The sequence below is a fragment of the Ovis aries genome, chromosome 2 (genome assembly GCF_016772045.2).
Source record: "Ovis aries strain OAR_USU_Benz2616 breed Rambouillet chromosome 2, ARS-UI_Ramb_v3.0, whole genome shotgun sequence".
Classification (NCBI taxonomy): domain Eukaryota; kingdom Metazoa; phylum Chordata; class Mammalia; order Artiodactyla; family Bovidae; genus Ovis; species Ovis aries.
In genome coordinates, this window is record NC_056055.1 from 244,871,628 (window position 1) to 244,891,615 (window position 19,988).

Sequence of the window (19,988 nt, forward strand, 5' to 3'; positions counted from 1 at the left end):
TCTTTTCCAGTGAGTCAACTCTTTGCATGAGGTGGCCAAAGTATTGGAGTTTCAGCTTCAGCATCAGTCCTTCCAATGAACACCCAGGACTGATCTCCTTCAGAATGGACTGGTTGGATCTCCTTGCAGTCCAAGGGACTCTCAGGAGTCTTCTCCAACAGCACAGTTCAAAAGCATCAATTCTTCAGCACTCAGCTTTCTTCACAGTCCAACTCTCACATCCATACATGACTACTGGAAAAACCATAGCCTTGACTAGACGGACCTTTGTTGGCAAAGCAATATCTCTGCTTTCCAATATGCTGTCTAGGTTGGTCATAACTTTCCTTCCAAGGAGTAAGCGTCTTTTTAATTTCATGGCTGCAATCACCATCTGCAGTGATTTTGGAGTATGGGTTAGGGAGGCCTAATGGAGAGTTTACAGGGACACTTTGTCCATATCTCTGATCTCTGGGAAAAGTTGGAAGCCCTGCTCGCCTCCTGCCTCCTGGGGAATCCAGGTTCCCCTCCTTTTTGAAATCTGTTCCCCTAAACATCCCCCAATTCTGAGAATGAGTCTTCCTCCCAAAGTTCACAGATCTCCCAACTTGGGGCCCTCCCTGACCTCAGACTCTTTTTCTCTTCCAGGAGGAGTGATGGGCAGAACCAGCACTTCCCCCAGGCACTAGACCTGCCAAGAGTGGACTTGGTTCCCTCTCAGACTGCCTCATTCCACCCTAAGGTAAGTGCTCGCCTCCCCGTGGCCCCCGGTCCGGAGGACCCCCCCACCTCCCAGGGCCAGGAGACAGCTAAGAGTGACCGCTGTGCAGAGGCAAAATGTTTGGCAGATGGGGCTTGGGGTTTAGCCCCCCAAGGGGACACCCCTGATGGACCTGACCCAGTCTCAGAGGTTCAGGGTCTGTAGCAAGGTTGGGGGCAAAACAGCTGGGAAGAAACTGGCCAAACAGCTCTTCTTCCTTATCTTCATCATCAACATCACCATCCATTTCCTCAGCTGTAAATCAGGTGTAATGAGAATATCCCACTTCACAGGACTGCTTCTCAGAGGAGCCCTGTGAAGTGGGGTAAAGTGTGAAAAAGCAATGGTAAAACACTGCATAATATCTGGCACAGAGTGAGAGCCCTGTAAACGAGGCTGTTCTTGTTATTGTCGAAATCAAATGTTTGCCCAGCACATGACCCATGTCAACTTTCTGCTGGGCGCTGAGGTGCCAGAAATCGGTCTGACACAGACCCTGCTCTCAAGGAGCCATGGTCTGGTTAGGAGATAGATAACTAAACAGCTTCTGCAGGGGCTCCAATACCAGTGATAACCACAAGCATTTATTGAGGTTTACTACGGGCTAGGTGGGCTCTTAATCTTTTGCATGCAGGGTCTCATACTGTGGACTTAACATTAGTACTCTTCTTAGTCCCATTTTGCAGATGAGAAAATCGAAGCTAAGAGAGGTTAAGTTACTTGCTCAAAGACACACAGGTAGGATGTGATGGGTCCAGGACCAGAACTCATGGTCTGGTGGAATTTCTAATACCGAGGGTAATAGGCTCTCACTTGTGTAGCACACTGTTCAGACCCTAAAGCGTGTCCACAGGTACCATGCTTCTCAGTCCTTTCAGCAAACCATGGGCGGCAGGCATTCTCGAGATAAGGATCCAGGTGCCCAGAGAGGTAAAGTGGTTTTCCCAAGGTCACACAGCCAATAAATAGCAGACACAGGATACACCAAACTTCTCGCCCAGAACTCTGACCTGGAACAAGAGCCATGTACCCCTCCTAGGTCAGGAGAGGTATATGGCCAAGGAATAGTGTACTTTTCAGGGACCACCTCCAACGGGGTTCAAAGTGTGGGTCCTAGGGACTATACCAGGGGGTCCTTGAGATCCTCTCCTGCTGTCTGTGCCTGGGCAACAGCCCCAGACTGGGCCATGTGGATCCTGGGACTTGGAAGGGAGCAACTCCATGGCAGCTGGGTTCAGAAGTGAGGTTCCCAGTCCTCGTCCCCCTAAGCATCTGGCAGGAGGCCTGGGTTCACTTCCCCTCCCTGCACCTCAGTGTTCCCATCTGCAGCAGCAGCAGCAGCAGCAGCAGCAGAGCCCATCTCCCCGAGTCCTGCCTGCTCAGGTTAGCTCTGGGCTGTCTCCCCCAGGCTTCCTGGCCTCTTGCCCAGTTCGGCTGGAAGCCTCCATTTGTGCCAACACAGGCTCAGACGGCTGTGGGCTCCAGACTGCCCCATCCCACAGCCCACACCCACCCCAGGATCAAGACACAGTCGATGGATTGTTCTCCTTTGACTGGAAAGGAAACCGAGGCCCAGAGAGACCGAGTGATCCCTCTGGGTCCCCAGCAAACCAGGGAGGGGTGAGGGGTCCCAGGTCTGTGATACATTCTCCATCCCCCTCTCCCGGCTCTGCTCACATTAATAATGTTGATGGCGGAGCCAGTCTGAGGAGCAGGTGACCTCCGTGCGTCAATGGGCAAAGCCCTGCCCCTCCCTGGGCCTCAGGTTCTTGTCTGTAAAATAGAGGGGACAGTTTCTTCTCTACCCACCGGGCCCGTTTGCCAAAGGGTGATGACTGTGAAAGTAATCTTGGAAAGTTGCAATCAGGAAGTTGAGGGATGATTGGCCTCATTATGTTCCCAGGGCAGGAGGAACACCCAGAAGGGACGTCTCTCTCACTGGGAAGCCACATTGGTAGAGACACAGAGCTACCCAAGGCACTCCTACCCTGTTCCCTTGTAGGGGTTTTTCTACTCTAGGACTTAGAAACCTGTACCTGTTTACACATACAGCCTACCCACACCTACATACATGGGAACATCCACATGTCTGCAGATGCATTCAGACTTGCACGTGTACACACGCATGGATATACAGATACACGTGCACAGACACACCTAGGATGTCCACAAATACACAATCACATCTGCTGTCAGAGTCGCACACACACAGTTGCAGGCACACATGTGCACACTCTCCACTCCTGGCACACACACGTCTCCACTGATGCAAGCAGCTCTTGCCTCCTCCCCGTGTGGGAATGAATGTTTCTCTGGCTGCATTTTGATGGGTGCCCGGAAGCGCTCAGGCCTGAAAGTGCCTGCATAGATCAATATTTGCTGCTGTTAATTATTAAAAACAAAGCTACGCCGTGTCTGGAACACACATCTCCAGGGTTCCCGCCGGCTTCCTGGGCTCCAGCCTGACCCATGGCCAGGTCTAGGGGAAAGGAAGGTGCAGTGCCTTCCTTCCAGGAGCCCTTGGCCCTGAGATGGAGAGTGGTGGTGGGTAGCTGCCAACAAATCCTTCAGGAAGCTGAAGAGAGGTTGGGTACTGAGCTGGTGGGCAGCCCTGCCCTGTAGGGTCTGAAGCAGCTGGTGTTGACTTGGCCACAACTCAGGAAGCAATTACTGCTTTCCCAGCATCTGTCTGGGGAGGGGGTACTGCAGCCCTGCCCCCACTCACAGTGGCAGACACAGTGCAGGGTCAGCTGGAAGGGCCTGCGGAGGCCTTATATTTCGCAGATGGGGAAGCTGAGGCCCACAGAGGCGGCAAGGGCTGACTCAAGTCTACTCAGCAGGTTGTAGCAAGGTCAGAGCCAGAACCCACATATCCTGAAGTCCTCTCCACGCGTGGGGCCTTGGCGGCCCCTGTTCCTGCCCTCTCCCAGGGTCAGGGGCTGTAAGGGACAGGTGTGGGCCTGGGGCCTGGGGAAACCAGGGTACCAGTGGCCTGTCAGGCATTGGTGGGGATGGAGGTGGATTCCTAGTTCTGCCTTTTCCTAGCTGTGTGGTCTTGAGCATTTGTTATCTCTTGGAATCAGTTTTCTCTTCTGTAGAATGGGGATGACACTCCTACCTCTTGAGTTGTAGGGAGAGGATCAGACTGCAGATGGTTCAACATTAAGCAGACGCTCAAGAAAACCCCTCTGCCTCCAAGCTAAGCCTCCCATCCCCACCACTTCCTTCCCGATTTCAAAGCCCAGCCCAAGAAGCCCATCTCTGAGGCCCTGAGGCACAGTCCCCAGAGGAGGCTCAGTTCAGTTCAGTTCAGTCACTCAGTCGTGGCTGACTCTTTGAGACCCCATGAACTGCAGCACGCCAGGCCTCCCTGTCCATCACCAACTCCCAGAGTTTACTCAAACTCGTGTCCATGGAGTCGGTGATGCCATCCAATCATCTCATCCTCTGTTGTCCCTTTCTCCTCCCGCCTTCAATCTTTCCCAGCATCAGGGTATTTTCTAGTGAGTCAGTTCTTTGCATCAGGTGGCCAAAGTATTGGAGTTTCAGCTTCAGCATCAGTCCTTCCAGTGAATATTCAGGACTGATTTCCTTTAGGATGGACTGGGTTAAGAGGAGTTAGAAGAAGGACGTTAGAAGAGGCCAGGTAGGGACGCACAGAACAGACCCGGTGCTCTGGTGTCCGCTCGGACGCCGGCAAGAGCGCGCAGGCGCAGTGTCCCGGGCCCTGTGGGGCGGGGCCTCCCGTGTCCCCGCCCCGGATGCCCGAAGCCCCGCCCCTTCCCCGCGCCGCCCGTACCTGGCGCCCCGCCCCCTCAGGGCCCGGCCGCCCGGCGAGCCCAGCGCAGGCAGCGCGCCGCCGGATCCCCGAGCCGCGAGCGCGGAGCTCGGCGTTGCAGGGACCCAGGCGCGGCTCGCGCGGGCCGGAGCCGGCAGGGCCAGTGGGAGCGACGCCGGGGTCGGGGGGCCGGGGCCGGGCCGGGCTCGGGATGGCGCAGCCGCGGCCCCTGGCGCCCCTCGGCCGTCCCCGGAGAGGATCGTTGCCTGCAGGGGCCGGCTGGCAGGTGAGGACTGGGGCGAAGGCCGAGGGGTGTCCGCCAGAGACGGTTCGGCCCAACTTCTTCGGAGCCCGGCGGGCTCTGTCCCGGGCAGGGCGGGTGTGCGAGGCTCCGTCATGGAGGGTGTGTTCGCTTCTGGGCTGACACCCGGCCACCGCGGCCACAGGGCACACCCCTGCCCTGGGGTCCCAGGCCCTGGGCTCTTTCTGCAGTTGCCTAAGCAACAGAGTGTCCGTGGTGGTGCTGTGGCTCTGGGCTAGAGGGGCACTCCGTGTGTGTGTGTGTGTGTGGGTGTGGGTGTGGGTTTGTGCGCGGGCGGGCAAGCGCTAGCCTTGGGACCACTTCGTCCATCCCCGCTCCCCTTAACGAGGGGTCTGAATTGTCACCATGTAGCTCTACTTGGAGCCCTGGGCCACGTGGCTCCCAGCCTTCCCTGTGTCAGGGCGTCTGGTGCATGAGTGAGGCTGTGTCTGCGGGGTCACTTGTTGCTGTGCGTGCTCTGGGTGACAGTGTGCCATGTGCCAGTGTTAGGTGGCTGAGACTCCTGGCGCCTGCTCCTGGCCATGTGAGGTCACCCCAGGTGGGGTGTCCTGGAGGACACTGGTGCCCCGAGGTGGCCGGCGCTGGGTCTGTGCTGGGTTGAGGCTGTGTGGCTCATTTGGGCACACAACCGCTGTTGTTGTACAAGGTACAAAAGATGCTGCTTGTTGTACAAGGTGTTGGTTGACAGGCGTGTTTGCCTGCCTGGACTGTGTGTCTGTGGTCTCTGCCGTCACTGTCTGTGGAATTGTCTCTTCCAAGGTCCCAGTGTCGGGGGTGGCCTCGAGGGCCACAGGTCACCCATCTCCTAGGGACACCTATCGTGCATTTTCCAGGGTGGGCAGGCCTCACAGTGGGGTGCACGTGGGGTGTCCGTGTCTTGTGATCTTTCACAGAGCTCTGTCTGTGTGTGGTTGCGGGGGGGCGGGTTCAGACCCAAGCCCCTCATCCTTGGAAATTAAGCACTCCCCTAGTTATTGCATGCTTTTTTCCTTTTCTCTGAATGCTGTGGGATCAAGTCTGGCATGTCTGTTACACGGGGTGTGTGACTCTGATGGGGAGGGTGAGCATGTGGGTGGGGGTGAGGCTCTGTGGCTCCGCTTCCATGAACATACCTGCCTGTGTCTGTTATTGTGTCGCTCAACACAGTCTTGAGAGCGGTCGTGTGGTGTCTGTGTAGCTTTGTGTGCAATTACTTGCACAGATTTTCATATGGGTGGGGCTTCCCAGGGGGCTCAGTGGTAAGGAACCCACCTACCACTGCAGGAGTCACTCGAGTTCGATCCCTGGGTTGGGAAGATCCCCTGGAGAAGGAAATGGCAACCCAACCCGCTTCAGTATTCTCGCCTGAGAAATCCCATGGACAGAGGAGCCTGGAGGGCTATAGTCCGTGGGGTCTTGCAAAGAGTTGGACAGGACTGAGCGATTAAAAGCAAGCAGAGTGAAACACAGGGGTGGGCTTGCCTCTGTGTGTGTGGCTTCTGGGGGACATGGAGCCGTGTGTGTGTGAGGGAGCGTGCTGTTGTGTAACGTAGGACACTGATATGTGTTTGTGTATGTTCGTGTGTAGCTCTGAGTCTAAGAAGTGGTGTACACAGACCTGGTGGGTTTGTGTGTGTGGCTTTCTGTGTGTTTGCTTTCTTTGGTACAGTGAGACCGTGTTTAAATATTGGTGTGCAGGCCTGTGTGTGTTTGATCCAGAGAGAGAGAAAGAGAGAGGGCGTATGTGCTTCCTGGTGCACAACCCCATGGCACATGTGTGTGAGCTCCAGAGGTGCCCCCACTGGACAGCAGGAGCCGGGAGCCGACTGAATTGAGGCCTTGAAGGTGCTGGGGGAGGGGCGCCCTCCTAGAGACTCCAGGGGCTTCCCAGGCCCAGCCCCCAGCCCCGCCAGCCAGCAAGGATGCCGCCTTCCAGGAAGGCTCGTAGGGAGTTGGCGCTGGAGAGGCCGAAGCTGCCAAGCACAGCTGGCAGATGGCTGGATTAACCCCGTGTGTGCCCAGGCTGGCCTCGGGAGAGCCCAGTGGCCATGTGAGGGGGAGGAGGGGGTGTGTGTGCACGAACACGCAGGTATCAGGCCAGTGGGACATCTCAGCGTCCTCTCTCAGCCCCCCGACAGCCCCCAAGTCCACACTGCTTGGTGGGGAGGGTGGGGTCCTCCTTCCAGAGGTGGGTGGCACCACCGACCCTCCCAAGGATCCCAGCTGTGTTCATCTCTGGAGCTGTGACCTGGGGCTCCTCTGAGAGGCTCGTGGGCTGATTGTGGCACTTCCACTCTTGCGGTGACAGGGAGGAGGTGTGTCTCTCCCTGAAGGTCATGGCCCTCTCATCTGAGGCCCTCCTTTGGGGCAGAGTATCAGTTGGGGTGGGCTGCCTGGGAAGGGTCCTGGACTCTGGGTGGACAACCCTGGGCAGCCGGTCAGACTCTGCCAGTCCGTGGCGCAGAACCCCAGCCTAAACAGTGTCCCTTTTGGTCCCTCTTGCTGCTCGGACAGGTCCACAGGGATTGGTCAGAGCTGGAGGACCAGGAGGGCTGGGGTGGGTGGAGACACCTTGGGGACTTGCGGTGTCTGCGGGGCCACCCCATCACTGACCTGCTCTCCCCATCTCTGTTGCAGAACACAGATCTATTTGAGATGATTGAAAAGATGCAGGTGAGGCGGGCTCTGAAGCCTGTTCTGGGGAGCCACCGAGGGAGCTGGGCTGGGCCTGGGGGCGGGGGGGGCGGCCCTTGCTGTATCTTCAGCCCGACACCTCTCTGAGGACTGGCCCGGGAGCTCTTGCAGACCGTGCCGGGAGGAGATGGTGATGGTGCGGCGTCCAGAGCTCCCTGTCAGGATCAGAAGAGAGAACGGGCACTGATAACGCCCGGCTCCCTGGCTGACCCCCAGGGCCTAGGGCCCACTTGGGTCTCCCCAGCTCCCATTCCTGTGGAGGCAGCTGGGCTCAGCACCTCAACCCACCCCTGCCTACACAGACCATCCCCCATCTCCCAAGAGCATCACAGGCTCTGTAGGACCCCCATGTGGAGCGGGAAGAGGGCACAGGGCAACCAGAGGCTGGGCTGCAGTGGGGAGGGCAGCCCCCACCCCCTCTGCCTGACCCTCCGCTCCTCCGCTCTGGTCTTCCAGGCCCCTTGCCTGCTGTTTGGCTCGGGTAGGTGTTGGGAGGTGTGGGCAGGCACTTGAACAAAGCTCGGGAGCTTGCCTGAGCTTTGGTTCACCCTTCAGACCCTGTCCCCCGCCATCTTTCTGTTTCTCTGCCTCTCTGAGTTTTCTGTCTTTCCGTTCCCACCTCTCCCCCTCCTTCTCTCCCTCCCTCTCCCCCTCCTTCCTCTTTTTCTCCCTCTCAGCGCCGCATCTGTGTAGATGCCTCCCTCCCTCCCCAGCTCCTGCATCAGCCCTGCCCCCACTCCCAGCAGCGGCCAGCGCCCCCAGCTGCTGCCCGCCTCCCTCAGCCCCAGGGCCTTCTAGGAGGGCCCGCCCTTCCGAGAGGCCGGAGGCCTAGGTACCCAGCACGCTGCCCTGGGAGCACCCCCCCCCGACCCCGCCCCCAAACATCAGCATCTACCTGGAGGGGTGCTGCCGCAGTGGGGAGCGGCCCTGCGCTGGGCCCTGCCCTGCCGCGATGGGACGCGCTGCCTTCTCTTTGCAGGGAAGCAGGATGGATGAACAGCGATGCTCCTTCCCACCGCCCCTCAAAGTAGGTCTGGACGCTGGTCCCACCCCATCCTTCTGGGGGCTGTCGGCTTCCCCGAGCAGTGCACTCCCAAGGGCTTGGGGATGGAAGGGGATGGGGACGGGGGAGGCAGGCCCCCTTTCTAGGGGTGGGAGAAGTGATGGCCCAGTGGAGCAGCCAGCCCAGGAGGACTCAGCATCCTTTCCTGTAGTGGTCTCACTGCCGGCCAGATGCTAAGGCCAAGGGGGAAGCCGGGCACACCTAGTCCCTGCACTCTGGGAGGCCGAGATGCGGAGAACCCCTCGCTTGCTATAGGCCTGGGGCCCTGATTCTGCTCCTCCTCACATGCTCTACTCCGCTGTAAACTCTCCATGCCTCTCCAGGCTTCCCCCTTCCCAGAATTGAAGCCCCGTCCCTCACAGCCTGCTGTGAGAGGTTTCCCTTGAAGCCAGCTACGCCCAGGACCCAGGAGGCCCAAGACCCAGGAGGCGTGTGCTCCTCCCAAGCCTTGTAGCCCCTGCCTGGGAAGGCTGAGGGGGGGTGGGGGCAAGAGATGGGGAGGGGGTGGCCTGGTGGCCCCCCAGCCTTCAGAGGAGACTGCCAGGAAATTCAGGACTGAAAGACGCGTATTGAGTTTCTTTAGACTCAGAATTTTCTTGGCATGGGGGCTGCAGGGCCCTTCCTGATAGGTATCGAGCTCTGTGGTGGGTGACTGGGGACCCCTGCCCTCCAAGAAGACTGGTTAGTCCTGTAGGAGTGGGCCCGGGGCTGCAGGGATGAGGGCTTTCATGGCTACAAGGCCCATGCTTCGTCCAGACCCAGGCTGCTCAAAGTGTGGTCCTCAGACCAGCCGCGTCAGCGTCACCTGGAGGGCAGGTTGGCATGTAACTTCTTGGGCTCCACCCAGACCCACAGCCTGGGAAGCTCTGGGGGTGGGGCACAGCAGTCCGTGTAACCGGCCCCTCAAGCCATTCCCATGCACCGAGGGCCACCGGTCCAGAGGTGTGTCTCCCAGGGAGGCTATGCGCCTCTTTTCCCCAGGCAGAGGGAGGCCCGGAAGAGGCGGCCAGCACTCAGTGAGCTCAGCCTGCCCCAGCCCTGGCCTCATGGGGTCACCCCCCCAGCCCCCCACCGTGGGATGGGGAGGTGAGGATGTAGCCCCACCCACTCCTCCAGCCTGGGGGTGGGGGTATGTGATGCTGGCGGAATCAAGGGCGTCCTGGGGAGGCTGGAGGAAAGGGGCGACCTCGGCCCTGCCCTGTTTTGCAGACAGAGGAGGACTACATTCCGTACCCGAGCGTCCACGAGGTAAGCAGCCAGAGACCCCACGGGGCCAGTCTCCACCCTGAGCCCGGGAGGCGCTCACGCAGGGAGTCCGGACACCTGGGTCCTCCTCCCTGTCACCAGCCTGGCTGCAGGCCTTGCTGTGGGTGCCGGAGCCTCCGTTTACAGGCCCAAGACTTCCGAGCCCACTCGAACCCTTAGGCGTCTGAGCCCACACGCCAGCCTCTCGGCCAGCGTCATGCCCCACCTCCAGCTCTACCTGCCCCCACACCCCCATCCTCCGAGGCTGTGTGTGTCTGGGTCTAGGCCTGCAGGGGGAGGAGAAGGGTTCGAGCTAGTATTGGTTTGGCCAAAAATTTCCTTTGGTTTTTTCCTATCCCATCGTCTGTAAAAACCCGAACAAACTCTCTGGCCAACCAAATAGGTAGGAGGAGGCCCTGGGTGTGAGCCCTGGGGCCCTCAGAGGCTCCGGGCTGTCCCCTGGTACCCTCAGCCATGGCAGAAGTGGCTCTGGGTCCGAGTTGGGGGGGGTGTCCCAAGGGCCCCCACCGAGGTGCAGGGTGAGTGACCCTCAGCTGAGTGCTCCTTCAGGTCCTGGGCCGAGAAGGGCCCTTCCCCCTGATCCTGCTGCCCCAGTTTGGGGGCTACTGGATTGAAGGCACCAATCACGAAATCACCAGCATCCCAGAGACGGAGCCGCTGCAGTCGCCCACGACCAAGGTGAAGCTGGAGTGCAACCACACCGCCCGCCTCTACCGGAAGCACTTTCTCGGCAAGGTGGGGTGGCCCGCGGGTCTGGGGGTGCTGGGCTGGGTGGGGAGGGGGTCACCGCCCAGCCCTGGGGGTGGAGGCTCGGCTGGCCAGCCGTCCCAGCAGTCCAGGGGGCATGCGTTGTGGATTCGCTCGTTCAGTCAGCAAACACGGATGGCACCAAGGCAGTGTGATGCGCGGTGGTTAGCAGAGTCTGCCTCTAGCTACGTGGGACCCCTGGCAAGTGGCTTTCCCCTCTGTGGCTTGGTTTCTTCACCTGTACAAACGGAGAGGGTGGTGATTCCCACCTCACGCCTTCAACGCGATGCTATTTGTGAGGCGCGTAGAAAGGCCTCTGGTGCCAAGCGAGTGATCCGTCTGGGTGAGCGAGTGATGAGCGCCAGCTGGGCGCCTAGTCCGGTTCTGGGTGCCAGCAATACAGCAGACCCAGGCCATGCGCTCAGGCAGCTTGAGGTGGGGCGATGGTAGTGCCGTGGGGTGACCCGGACGGGGGCAACCCCTGCACCACCACCCGCCCCAGATCCAGGACCCTGCCCCGTACAGTGTGCGCTGGCATCACCCAGCTCCTAGGCGGAAGCTGCTGGACGAGGCAGCGGGAGCTGGGCAGGAGGTCACACGCTGGGACCCCATTCCAGGTGCCATCAGTTACAAGTGAGGGGGCGGGGTGTTGCACCGGCTCTGGGGTCTCGTGACCTGGGGGCGCTTCTTGACTCCTCTGTTGCTTCGTGGCATGACCTTGGGCAGGTTGTCTAACCTTCCTGGGCCTGTTTTCTCATCTATAAAAATGAGGATGATAGAAGTACCTGTGAAGCATTGAGACCCATGCGTGGCCCCTAGTAGATGCTCAGTAAGATGTTAGCTCTAATTACCCCTTCATAATTAACTCTGTGACAGCAGGACTGTCCTGATTTTTCCAGAAGAGGAAAAAGAGGCTCAGAGGTAGAGTGGATCGGTTCAGGTCACTGAGCTTGGAGCTGGACCTAGCTCTGGCTGACCTTCCATTGAGACCTGCTGTGGGGAGAGTCTGGCTTCCCAGGTGGCGCTGTGGTGAAGAACCTGCCTGCCTGTGCAGGAGACATAAGAGACGCGGGTTCAGTCCCTGGTTTGGGAAGGTCCCCTGAAGAGGCCTTGGCTCCCCACTCCGGTGTTCTTGCCTGGAGAATCCCATGGACAGAGGAGCCTGGCGGGCTACAGTCTATAGCATCGCAAAGAGTCAGGCACGACTGAAGCAACTTAGCACGCACCACATGGTCACGTTCCTGGCACTCACTCCCATGCGTGTATGTGTGTGCATTTGTGTGTGGTGTGTGTGTTTGTGCACATGTGGGAAGGACGCACAACTCTTTGAGGGGTTGAGGAGCTGCGTGTACTGAGTCTGGGCCCAGGGCGTTGGCCTGATGCTGGTGGGTGTGGGTGCTACAGGGTGACGGGAACCAAACCAGCAGGCTCGGCTTCAGGAGCTATTGCCTGAGGACAGACCTGGAGCCCGGCAGGGAGTTGCACCCGTGAGTGGAAGGGGGCCTGCAACCCAGGAGCCCACTGTCTGGAGGCTCTTAGTTGGTGGGACCTGGGGGACTGTGTGGACTGAGCATACAGTTGACGCTCAGAGGAGTTTGCTAACGGAGTGATGAGTGACAGCAGTGAGTGACGGGATGAAACTGTGAGCACCAGAGGATTGGAAGGGGTACAGGTTGGGGGTTCCTGGGGGAGGTATAATGACCAGGGTCCAGGTAGCAACACAGAGAGGAGGGGCCGGGGGCCCGTGGAGAGGGGCAGGGCCGTTCGCCTCTCCAGCCAGGGTGACTGGGGAAGCGGTGGGCCCTGGCCTGGCAGAGGTTAGGGTGACTTTGGCCTTGGTGCAGCCCTCCTTACCAAGTGCCTGCCTCTCCTTTTCTGCAGATGGTGCCAAGCACTGGGGGTTTCCATTACCCTGTGCCCAAGCAGGGCTGGGAGGCCTCTGCCCCAGGTCCCCGCAGACGCCCCTGAGCTGCGGATGTGTAGGCCCGTCCCCTCGCCCTTACATTTTTTCTCCTGTCCTTTGAGTGCAGCTGTTTATGTTTAAATCCCATGGGCGGAGGAGCCTGGTGGGCTGCAGTCCATGGGGTCATGAAGAATCGGGCACGACTGAGCGAATTCCCTTTCACTTTTCACTTTCATGCATTGGAGAAGGAAATGGCAACCCACTCCAGTGTTCTTGCTAAATAGGACTTCCTTCCTCGATGATGACTCCTGGCGTGGGAGTGGCTAGGGAGCCGAGCTGGCAGGAGAGCCCAGGGTCACGTGGGGTAAAATCTGGCGCTCCCGTCCTTGGCTTTGGGGCCTCCCCACCTGGAGGTGCCAGCCCTGCCCTGCTCTCCAGGGGTGCCAGGCCTGCCGCAGTTTCCCCTGGGCCCTGGGGAGTATTTCTTCCCAACCCCGTGGCTTCCCAGTTATGGCGGCTGGAGGTTAGGAGCCAGCCAGGTCAGCCGCCCAGTGTGTTCATGATGTTTCAGTTCCTGATTTTCTGATTCTCACGGGTCCTGGCTTCGGGGGCCACAGAGCTATGGGTTGACTATGTGGGCTTCCCAGATGGTGCAGAACCCGCCTGCCAGTGCAGGAGACGAAAGGTTCGATCCCTGGGTCGGGAAGATCCCATGGGGTAAGAAATGGCAACCCACTCTAGTATTCTTGCCTGGAAAATCCCATGGACAGAGGAGACTGGTGGCCTACAGTCCAGGGGGTCACAGAAGAGTCAGACATGACTGAATGCATGTATGTGCACACACACACACGCACACACAGATGCCGTGTGCCCAGCCTGGAGAAGGGTAGGGGCTGGGAGATGCCATGCATATACAGATATCCTGACCTTGCTGAGGACTCAGAGAGCTGAGGTTACTACAGACATTCAGGAACCCCTTCTCTGCTTCAGGCACTGCCTCTCTCAGTCCCTGCCGCCTTCCCACAAGGTAGTTGGCCTCACTGCCACTTTAAAGACTAGGAAACGGAGGCACAGGAAGGTAAGGTGGCCTTCTCAGGTTGCCCAGCTGGCCAGCGGCAAAGCTGGGATTTAAATGCATGTCTCTTTGAGAGCTTCCCTGGTGGCTCAGACAGTAAAGCATCTGCCTGCAATGCAGGAGACCCAGGTTGGATCCCTGGGTTGGGAAGATCCCCTGCAGAAGGGAATGACAACCCGCTCCAGTATTCTTGCCTGGAGAATCTCATGGACAGAGGAGCCTGGTGGGCTCCAGTCCTCGGGGTTTGCAAAGAGTCGGGCACGACTGAGCGATTGACACACGCGCGCTGTCTGAGGCAGGGTGTGCTGTCAGCCTGGACACCCGCTGCTTGGGGAGCGACACTGCCCAGGGGTGAACTGGCCTTCTGGGCGGGTTTCTGGAAGACTCAGGCTCAGCCTGGCTCGCTCCCTGGGCCCCCCTCCCCTCAGGAGCACTTTAACTACTACTCGCTGGACGCCGCCCTGGGCCACCTTGTCTTCTCACTCAAGTACGATGTCATCGGGGACCAGGAACACCTGCGGCTGCTGCTCAGGTGAGGGCGTGGGAGGGGGCCTGCGACAGCAGGGAGGGCCGTGGACTTGGGGTCTGCGAGCCCGTCTCAGTTTACCCGCTCTTCTAATGGAGGCCCAGAGAGGGCAGGCGATTTTCCTGAGTCTGCACAGCAAGTCAGCGCCTAAGCCAGGCCTGGCCCCTCCTCCCCTCTGGACCTCCCCGAGGTCTGCCCCTCCTGGTTTTACTGGCTGAGGCGGGGCTCCCATCTCCCTTTCCCCCTTCCTCGCCTCTCAGCATGGGTTTTCTTCTCCCAGGACCAAGTGCCGGACATACCACGACGTCATCCCCATCTCCTGCCTCACTGAGTTCCCCAACGTGGTCCAGATGGCAAAGGTGAGGCATCTGCCCCGTCGGGCGGAGCCCTGCAGGCAGCCCCTGTGGGCCCAGAGCTGGGCTGCGGCCTGGCTCCTGCATACCCTCGGCTTTAGCCCCAGATCCTGGCCTGGGTGCTGCAGCCTGTCTCTGGGGTCCTGCCCCTTCTGCGTTCCCCTGATGCCCGCACGCCTGTGTGTTTGGGGCACTCTTTAAGGCACCTTTTGGAGACAGGGGCCCCAGTTCTGCCTACCTTATTCTGAGTGACAGCGAGTCCCCAGGCCTGCTCCAGCCTTGACTGCACGCTGGTGTCCCGCTGTCCCTGCCACCCGACTTTGGCCCAGGAGGCCCAGAGGGCCCACCCTCAGGCCTTCCCTTATCTCCTCCTGCAGCTGGTGTGTGAAGACGTGAATGTGGATCGATTCTATCCTGTGCTCTACCCCAAGGTATGGCTGGACCTGGGGAGGGTGGGTCACTCAGGGATCAAGCACTTATTGGGCACCTGTGCCATGCAGGGTACTTTTCCTAAGTTCCCTCATCTAATCCTCACAATAATCCTGCAAAGTCCGCAGTTTGTGGAAGAGGAACTAGAGGCCCAGAAAGGTTTGGTGCCTTACCCAGGGATGCCCAGCAGATAAGGAAGTCCACGTTTGAACCCAGTGCTGTCTGCCTTGGAGGCAAGTCTTTCTTACCTCTGGAAACTCTCAAGTGCCATTTGGGGACCCGTCTAAGGGTCATCTGTGCTCCCCAGCCAAGGCTCCACTGGCTTTGTTTTCTGACTCCAGAGGGGACCTGGGGAGAGAGTAACACAGGCGCCTCCTTAGGTACCACCCAGCAGATGGCAGTTGCGCTTGCAGCTCTGTTGCTGGGTGCTGAAGTCACTATGATAGTGTGGGATGAAGGAGAGGGGCTTCAATCTTCAGTAAGCCAGCTGCTGCTGCTGCTGCTAAGTCGCGTCAGTCGTGTCCGACTCTGTGCGACCCCATAGACGGCAGCCTACCAGGGTCCCCCGTCCCTGGGATTCTCCAGGCAAGAACACTGGAGTGGGTTGCCATTTCCTTCTCCAATGCATGAAAGTGAAAAGTGAAAGTGAAGTTGCTCAGTTGTGTCCAACTCTTAGCGACCCCCATGGACTGCAGCCTACCAGGCTCCTCCATCCATGGGATTTTCCAGGCTAGAGGACTGGAGTGGGGTGCCATTGCCTTCTCCGCAGTAAGCCAGAGGGCTTCTCAAAAGAGCTGGACCCTGAAAGACAGGTATAGCCTGTGGCTCTGACTGAATTCCCCAGCAAGGTGAGGTCCCTGAGAAGTGAGTGGTCCAGGAAAGGTCCCCTGAAGGAGGGGGTCTCAGTGATCAGGTTCCACCTCCAAGATACAGAAGAGGACAAGATGAGGAGGGGAACTTGCTCAAGGCTCCAGAGCACAGTGGCGGGACTCGGTCTGTTCTAGAATGATGAGGTGACTTCACAGAAGAGCCAGACATCAGGCCCATGATAGAGCAGAGTTGGGGTGGGAGCTCGTGGGCAAAACTCAGGAGCAGTGAGCTTAGGCTTTGGGATCCAACAGACCTGAGTTCAAGCCCCAGCTCTGCCATCTGGCAGTTGTTGACCTTAGCAAGTCAGTTCCTTCAGCTCTCAGAACCTTGGCGTCTTCATCTGTGCAGTGAGGGCAGCGGGAGTCCCTCACGGACCCTTTCCAAGGAGAAGATGAGATGATGCGTGTGGAGTGCCTGGCACAGTGCTTGGCACATAGAGCCATAAACAGCAACTTGAAAAAGCGGTGTGTCAGACTTTAAGAGAGTAAACTTTTGGTTCCCATTTGGGAAGGATGGAGGGAAGGGATAGTTAGGGAGTCTGGGAAGGACATGTACACACTGCTATATCTAACCTGGATAACTGACAAGGACCTACTGTATGGCATAGGGAACTCTGCTCAGTGTTATGTGGCAGCCTGGATGGGAGGGGAGTTTGGGGGAGCAAGGATACATGGGTACGTACGTATGGCTGAGGTGCTTTGCTGTGTACCTGAAACCATCACAGCATTATTAATCGGCTATATGCCCATATAAAATACAAAGTAAAAAAAAAAAGAAAAATAAAAGCAGTGTGCTTCACCCATCACCCTTTCCCTGCAGGCTTCCCGCCTCATTGTCACCTTCGACGAGCATGTTATCAGCAATAACTTCAAGTTCGGAGTCATTTATCAGAAGCTCGGGCAGGTGTGTCTCCTCCTCCCATCTGCCCATGTACCTGGGGCCTCAGACCTTAGCCACGGAGAGCCCTTACCTGGGGACTCAAGCTCAGGAACCCTGGGGCTGCCAGAGGTCCCCCTTCCAGCCTTCCTGGGTGTGAGTGGGGGATGGCACCCCAGCTCGATGACCTCTGCCCTCTGTGCGCCTGCTCCCCCTGCCAGACCTCTGAGGAAGAACTCTTCAGCACCAATGAGGAGAGCCCCGCCTTCGTGGAGTTCCTCGAGTTTCTGGGCCAGAAGGTCAAACTGCAGGACTTTAAGGGGTGAGCCCCAGGTTGGGATAGGCAGACAAGAATCCGACCCAGGTCTTTGGGCAGGGATGGAGACCCCATCCTGGCCCCACCGAGGCTTGGCTGGGGCTGGAGACTGAGCTGCGGCCTGGGGGTGTCCTGGGGCAGGTTCCGAGGAGGCCTGGACGTGACCCACGGGCAGACGGGGACCGAGTCTGTATACTGCAACTTCCGCAACAAGGAGATCATGTTCCACGTGTCCACCAAGCTGCCCTACACGGAAGGGGACACCCAGCAGGTAGCCTTCCACCTGTCCCCCCATCTACCTGCCCCTTCAGCGTCCACCACACCAGACTCAGTGGGCCCTGGGAGAGAGAGAGGGAGATGATCCAGTCCCCCGACTTGTGGCCTCCTCTTGTTGGGGCAGGGTGAAAAGTGGCTGTGATGCCATGGAAGCCTCAGTTTCCACATCTGTGAAATGGGGATAATAATGGCACCTACCTCACAGGTGAGCCCAAGTGAGAGGATGCACACAGGGTGGCTAGAACAGGACCTGGTAGCGATGGAGCAGGAGCTCAGTAAGTGTGAAGATTTTTACCGGGAGTGAAGGGTTTTGTCAGGTCACGTAGGGGCACTTAAACTTGGCAGAGGTGGGAGTCAGGCAAAGCGTTCAAGATCAAGTGACTTTTAGGCTGCAGAGGAGGTGGGAGCAGGAGGCGGAGTGTTCCTGGGGAGAATGGCTCCCACCTTCTGCAGAGGCCTGATGATGAGCTAGCACAAGGCACGCTCCCCGAGCTGAACTCGGAGATCTGACACCCTGTCCTAAGCTTCCTGGGGGCTGCCTGCCTTCTCCCTGTGACCCCCACACCTCCACCCCAGGCGGATGAGGGCGTCATGGGAGAAAAATGGAAATGTTTCTTCCTTACCCTTAATGTCTTTTCATTTTCTTTGAATAAGATTCCCTGTTCAATGTAGCAACTCATATATACCAAATGGAACTTAACTTGTTCAGGAGGGGCCATGTGTGGGGTGTTTCGACAGGAGGAGGACTGAGAGGTAGGGCCTGGGGACCGGGGGCCTGGATCCAAGTCCTCTAGGTCACTGGAAGACCTTACAGGCCCCTGCTCTCTCAGCCTCGGTGTTCTCCTCTGCCACAGAATTCCAAGAAAACAAAAACAACGTCAAGACCAGTTTCTCACCACATTTTTCTGGGGGGAAGCAACTCCCTAGATGTGCCCCTCTGCCTACCCCCAGCCCCCCTCCACCCCAGTGGGCACCCTCCCCGCGCCCCCTAGCAGGCGCTGAAAGGCTGCGGCCCTGTGTTCAGTTGCAGCGGAAGCGACACATTGGCAACGACATCGTGGCTGTGGTCTTCCAGGACGAGAACACGCCGTTTGTGCCGGACATGATTGCGTCCAACTTCCTGCACGCCTACGTGGTGGTGCAGGCCGAGGGTGGGGGCCCCGATGGCCCCCTCTACAAGGTGGGTGGTCTTGGAGCCTCCTGAGGGCACCCTCCTAGCCCCGTCCTCACTCGCTGCAAGGCCTCTCCGAGCCTTGGTTTTCCCAGGTTTAAATAGGGGTGCTGTCCGGAGGGCTCTGAGCCCCACTGTTGGCCGGATGATAGCGGAGGATTCCCATCCCGTCCTCTCTGCTGCCTGAGTCTCTCCCCTAAAAGAGCCTGCTTATGCTCCTCCGCCCTTTAGTCTCCTCCTGCTCTTGGCCCTCGTGAGCCTGGAGACCCTCCACCCCTCCTCACCACTCAAATTCAGGACCAAGGATGGAGCCACTGAAAACGTGGGGTCCGCCCACCCCATCTGTAGTCACCGAATGTCCCCCGCCAAGGGGCAGCCCTGTGCCAAGCATCGGGCTAGGGAGGCGAATCAGGGGTCTCTGGCTGATGTGGGGACCCCGCATGACACCCGCCCTCCCTTCCAGGTGTCCGTCACTGCAAGAGATGACGTCCCCTTCTTCGGGCCACCCCTCCCGGACCCCGCTGTGTTTCGGAAGGTGAGGGGCAGCCCCCAGCCCCGCTGTGGGCAGAGCAGGACTACATGGGTGGGGGCCTTGGGGTGCACAGTGCGCTGTACCAGGTCGTGGAGCCCCCTGGGTGCCAGGACAGGCAGGCTCCCCTAACCGATTGGCTGGGGCCCAGCTTTTCTGCCCATCTTGATAAGAACTGTGACTGTTTCACAAAGTCACAGAGCAGACTGTATCATTGCTTTACATTCCGCATAGAGGACTCTGTGGCCTTCCCTCCACTCTGCTGTATTTTTGACAATTTCAGTCTTCTACCATGTTTGGGAGGGGCACACGTCTCTCACCTCTCAGAAGGAGCCTTGGCTCCAGTCTCCCAACAGATCCCCCAGACCGAGGCAGTGGGAGACCCCCAGCCCAGCTCTCCTGAGGGGTGGGCAGCCTTGAAGGGCATGGAGGGCTCTCACAGGCGCCTGGGCTGGGGCACTGAGCCCAGGGAGGTGCCCTTCCGGGAGTCAGGAGGACAGAACCCAGCAGAGCCCCAGCCCCTGACTCGCTGGGTCTCAGCCCCTGGTTTCTTGTGTCTCCCTGGCCTCCCCCCTTTCTCTTCTCCACGCTGGGGGCCCCCAGGGGCCTGAGTTCCAGGAATTTTTGCTGACAAAGCTGATCAATGCCGAATATGCTTGCTACAAGGCAGAGAAGTTTGCCAAACTGGAGGTGAGCATGGGCTCTTGGAACTGGGAGCCACCACCCCCTAGAATTTCAGCCGAGCCTCCTGGGAAGGGAAAAGCCATGTTCAGACCTTGGCCTTAGGGAAGGCTGCCTGGGGGGGAGGACGGATCGACAGGTGAGCAGGGCCAGAATCCAGGGAGAGGACACAGGGGTTCCCACAGGATGCCCAGGAGGCGCTCCGAGGTAGGCTGACACATGGCGCAGTGGAGGTGGGGTGCGGGGAAGCAAGATCTCAGAGGAGCCTTGGTGAGACCCCCGGGCGCTGCTGGAGCTGCGCAGGGGCCCGAGGGAAACCGGTAGAGGCGTCCGGGGCCCAGGCCCGCTTCCCACTCAGAGAAGGCGGCCCGGATTCCGAGTGCGGGAAGAAGGGC

At 58.9% G+C, this 19,988-nt stretch overlaps 1 protein-coding gene across 21 annotated transcripts in view; it reads left to right on the top strand.

Annotated features, from left to right (window-relative positions):
* RAP1GAP (RAP1 GTPase activating protein) overlaps positions 1-19,988 on the top strand; it is a 69,388-nt gene that overhangs the window by 37,266 nt on the left and 12,134 nt on the right. For 9 of the 21 annotated variants that reach the window (XR_009599680.1, XM_042244625.1, XM_042244628.1 and 6 more), the window contains 15 exons: positions 628-721; positions 7,456-7,491; positions 8,492-8,539; positions 9,332-9,391; positions 9,785-9,823; positions 10,391-10,576; positions 13,995-14,098; positions 14,373-14,451; positions 14,823-14,876; positions 16,564-16,647; positions 16,842-16,942; positions 17,078-17,207; positions 18,237-18,392; positions 18,847-18,918; positions 19,516-19,602. Coding sequence is in view for 20 of the 21 variants with exons in the window: in XM_027965559.3 (XP_027821360.1) it covers positions 628-721; positions 7,456-7,491; positions 8,492-8,539; positions 9,332-9,391; positions 9,785-9,823; positions 10,391-10,576; positions 13,995-14,098; positions 14,373-14,451; positions 14,823-14,876; positions 16,564-16,647; positions 16,842-16,942; positions 17,078-17,207; positions 18,237-18,392; positions 18,847-18,918; positions 19,516-19,602 (1,330 nt within the window). In the remaining variant the exon portion in view is untranslated. Of the gene's footprint in view, positions 1-627; positions 722-4,534; positions 4,804-7,455; positions 7,492-7,968; positions 7,994-8,491; positions 8,540-9,331; positions 9,392-9,784; positions 9,824-10,390; positions 10,577-13,994; positions 14,099-14,372; positions 14,452-14,822; positions 14,877-16,563; positions 16,648-16,841; positions 16,943-17,077; positions 17,208-18,236; positions 18,393-18,846; positions 18,919-19,515; positions 19,603-19,988 lie in introns of those variants that run through there. The other 12 variants (XM_060411480.1, XM_042244634.1, XM_060411478.1 and 9 more) reach the window with 5 other exon arrangements.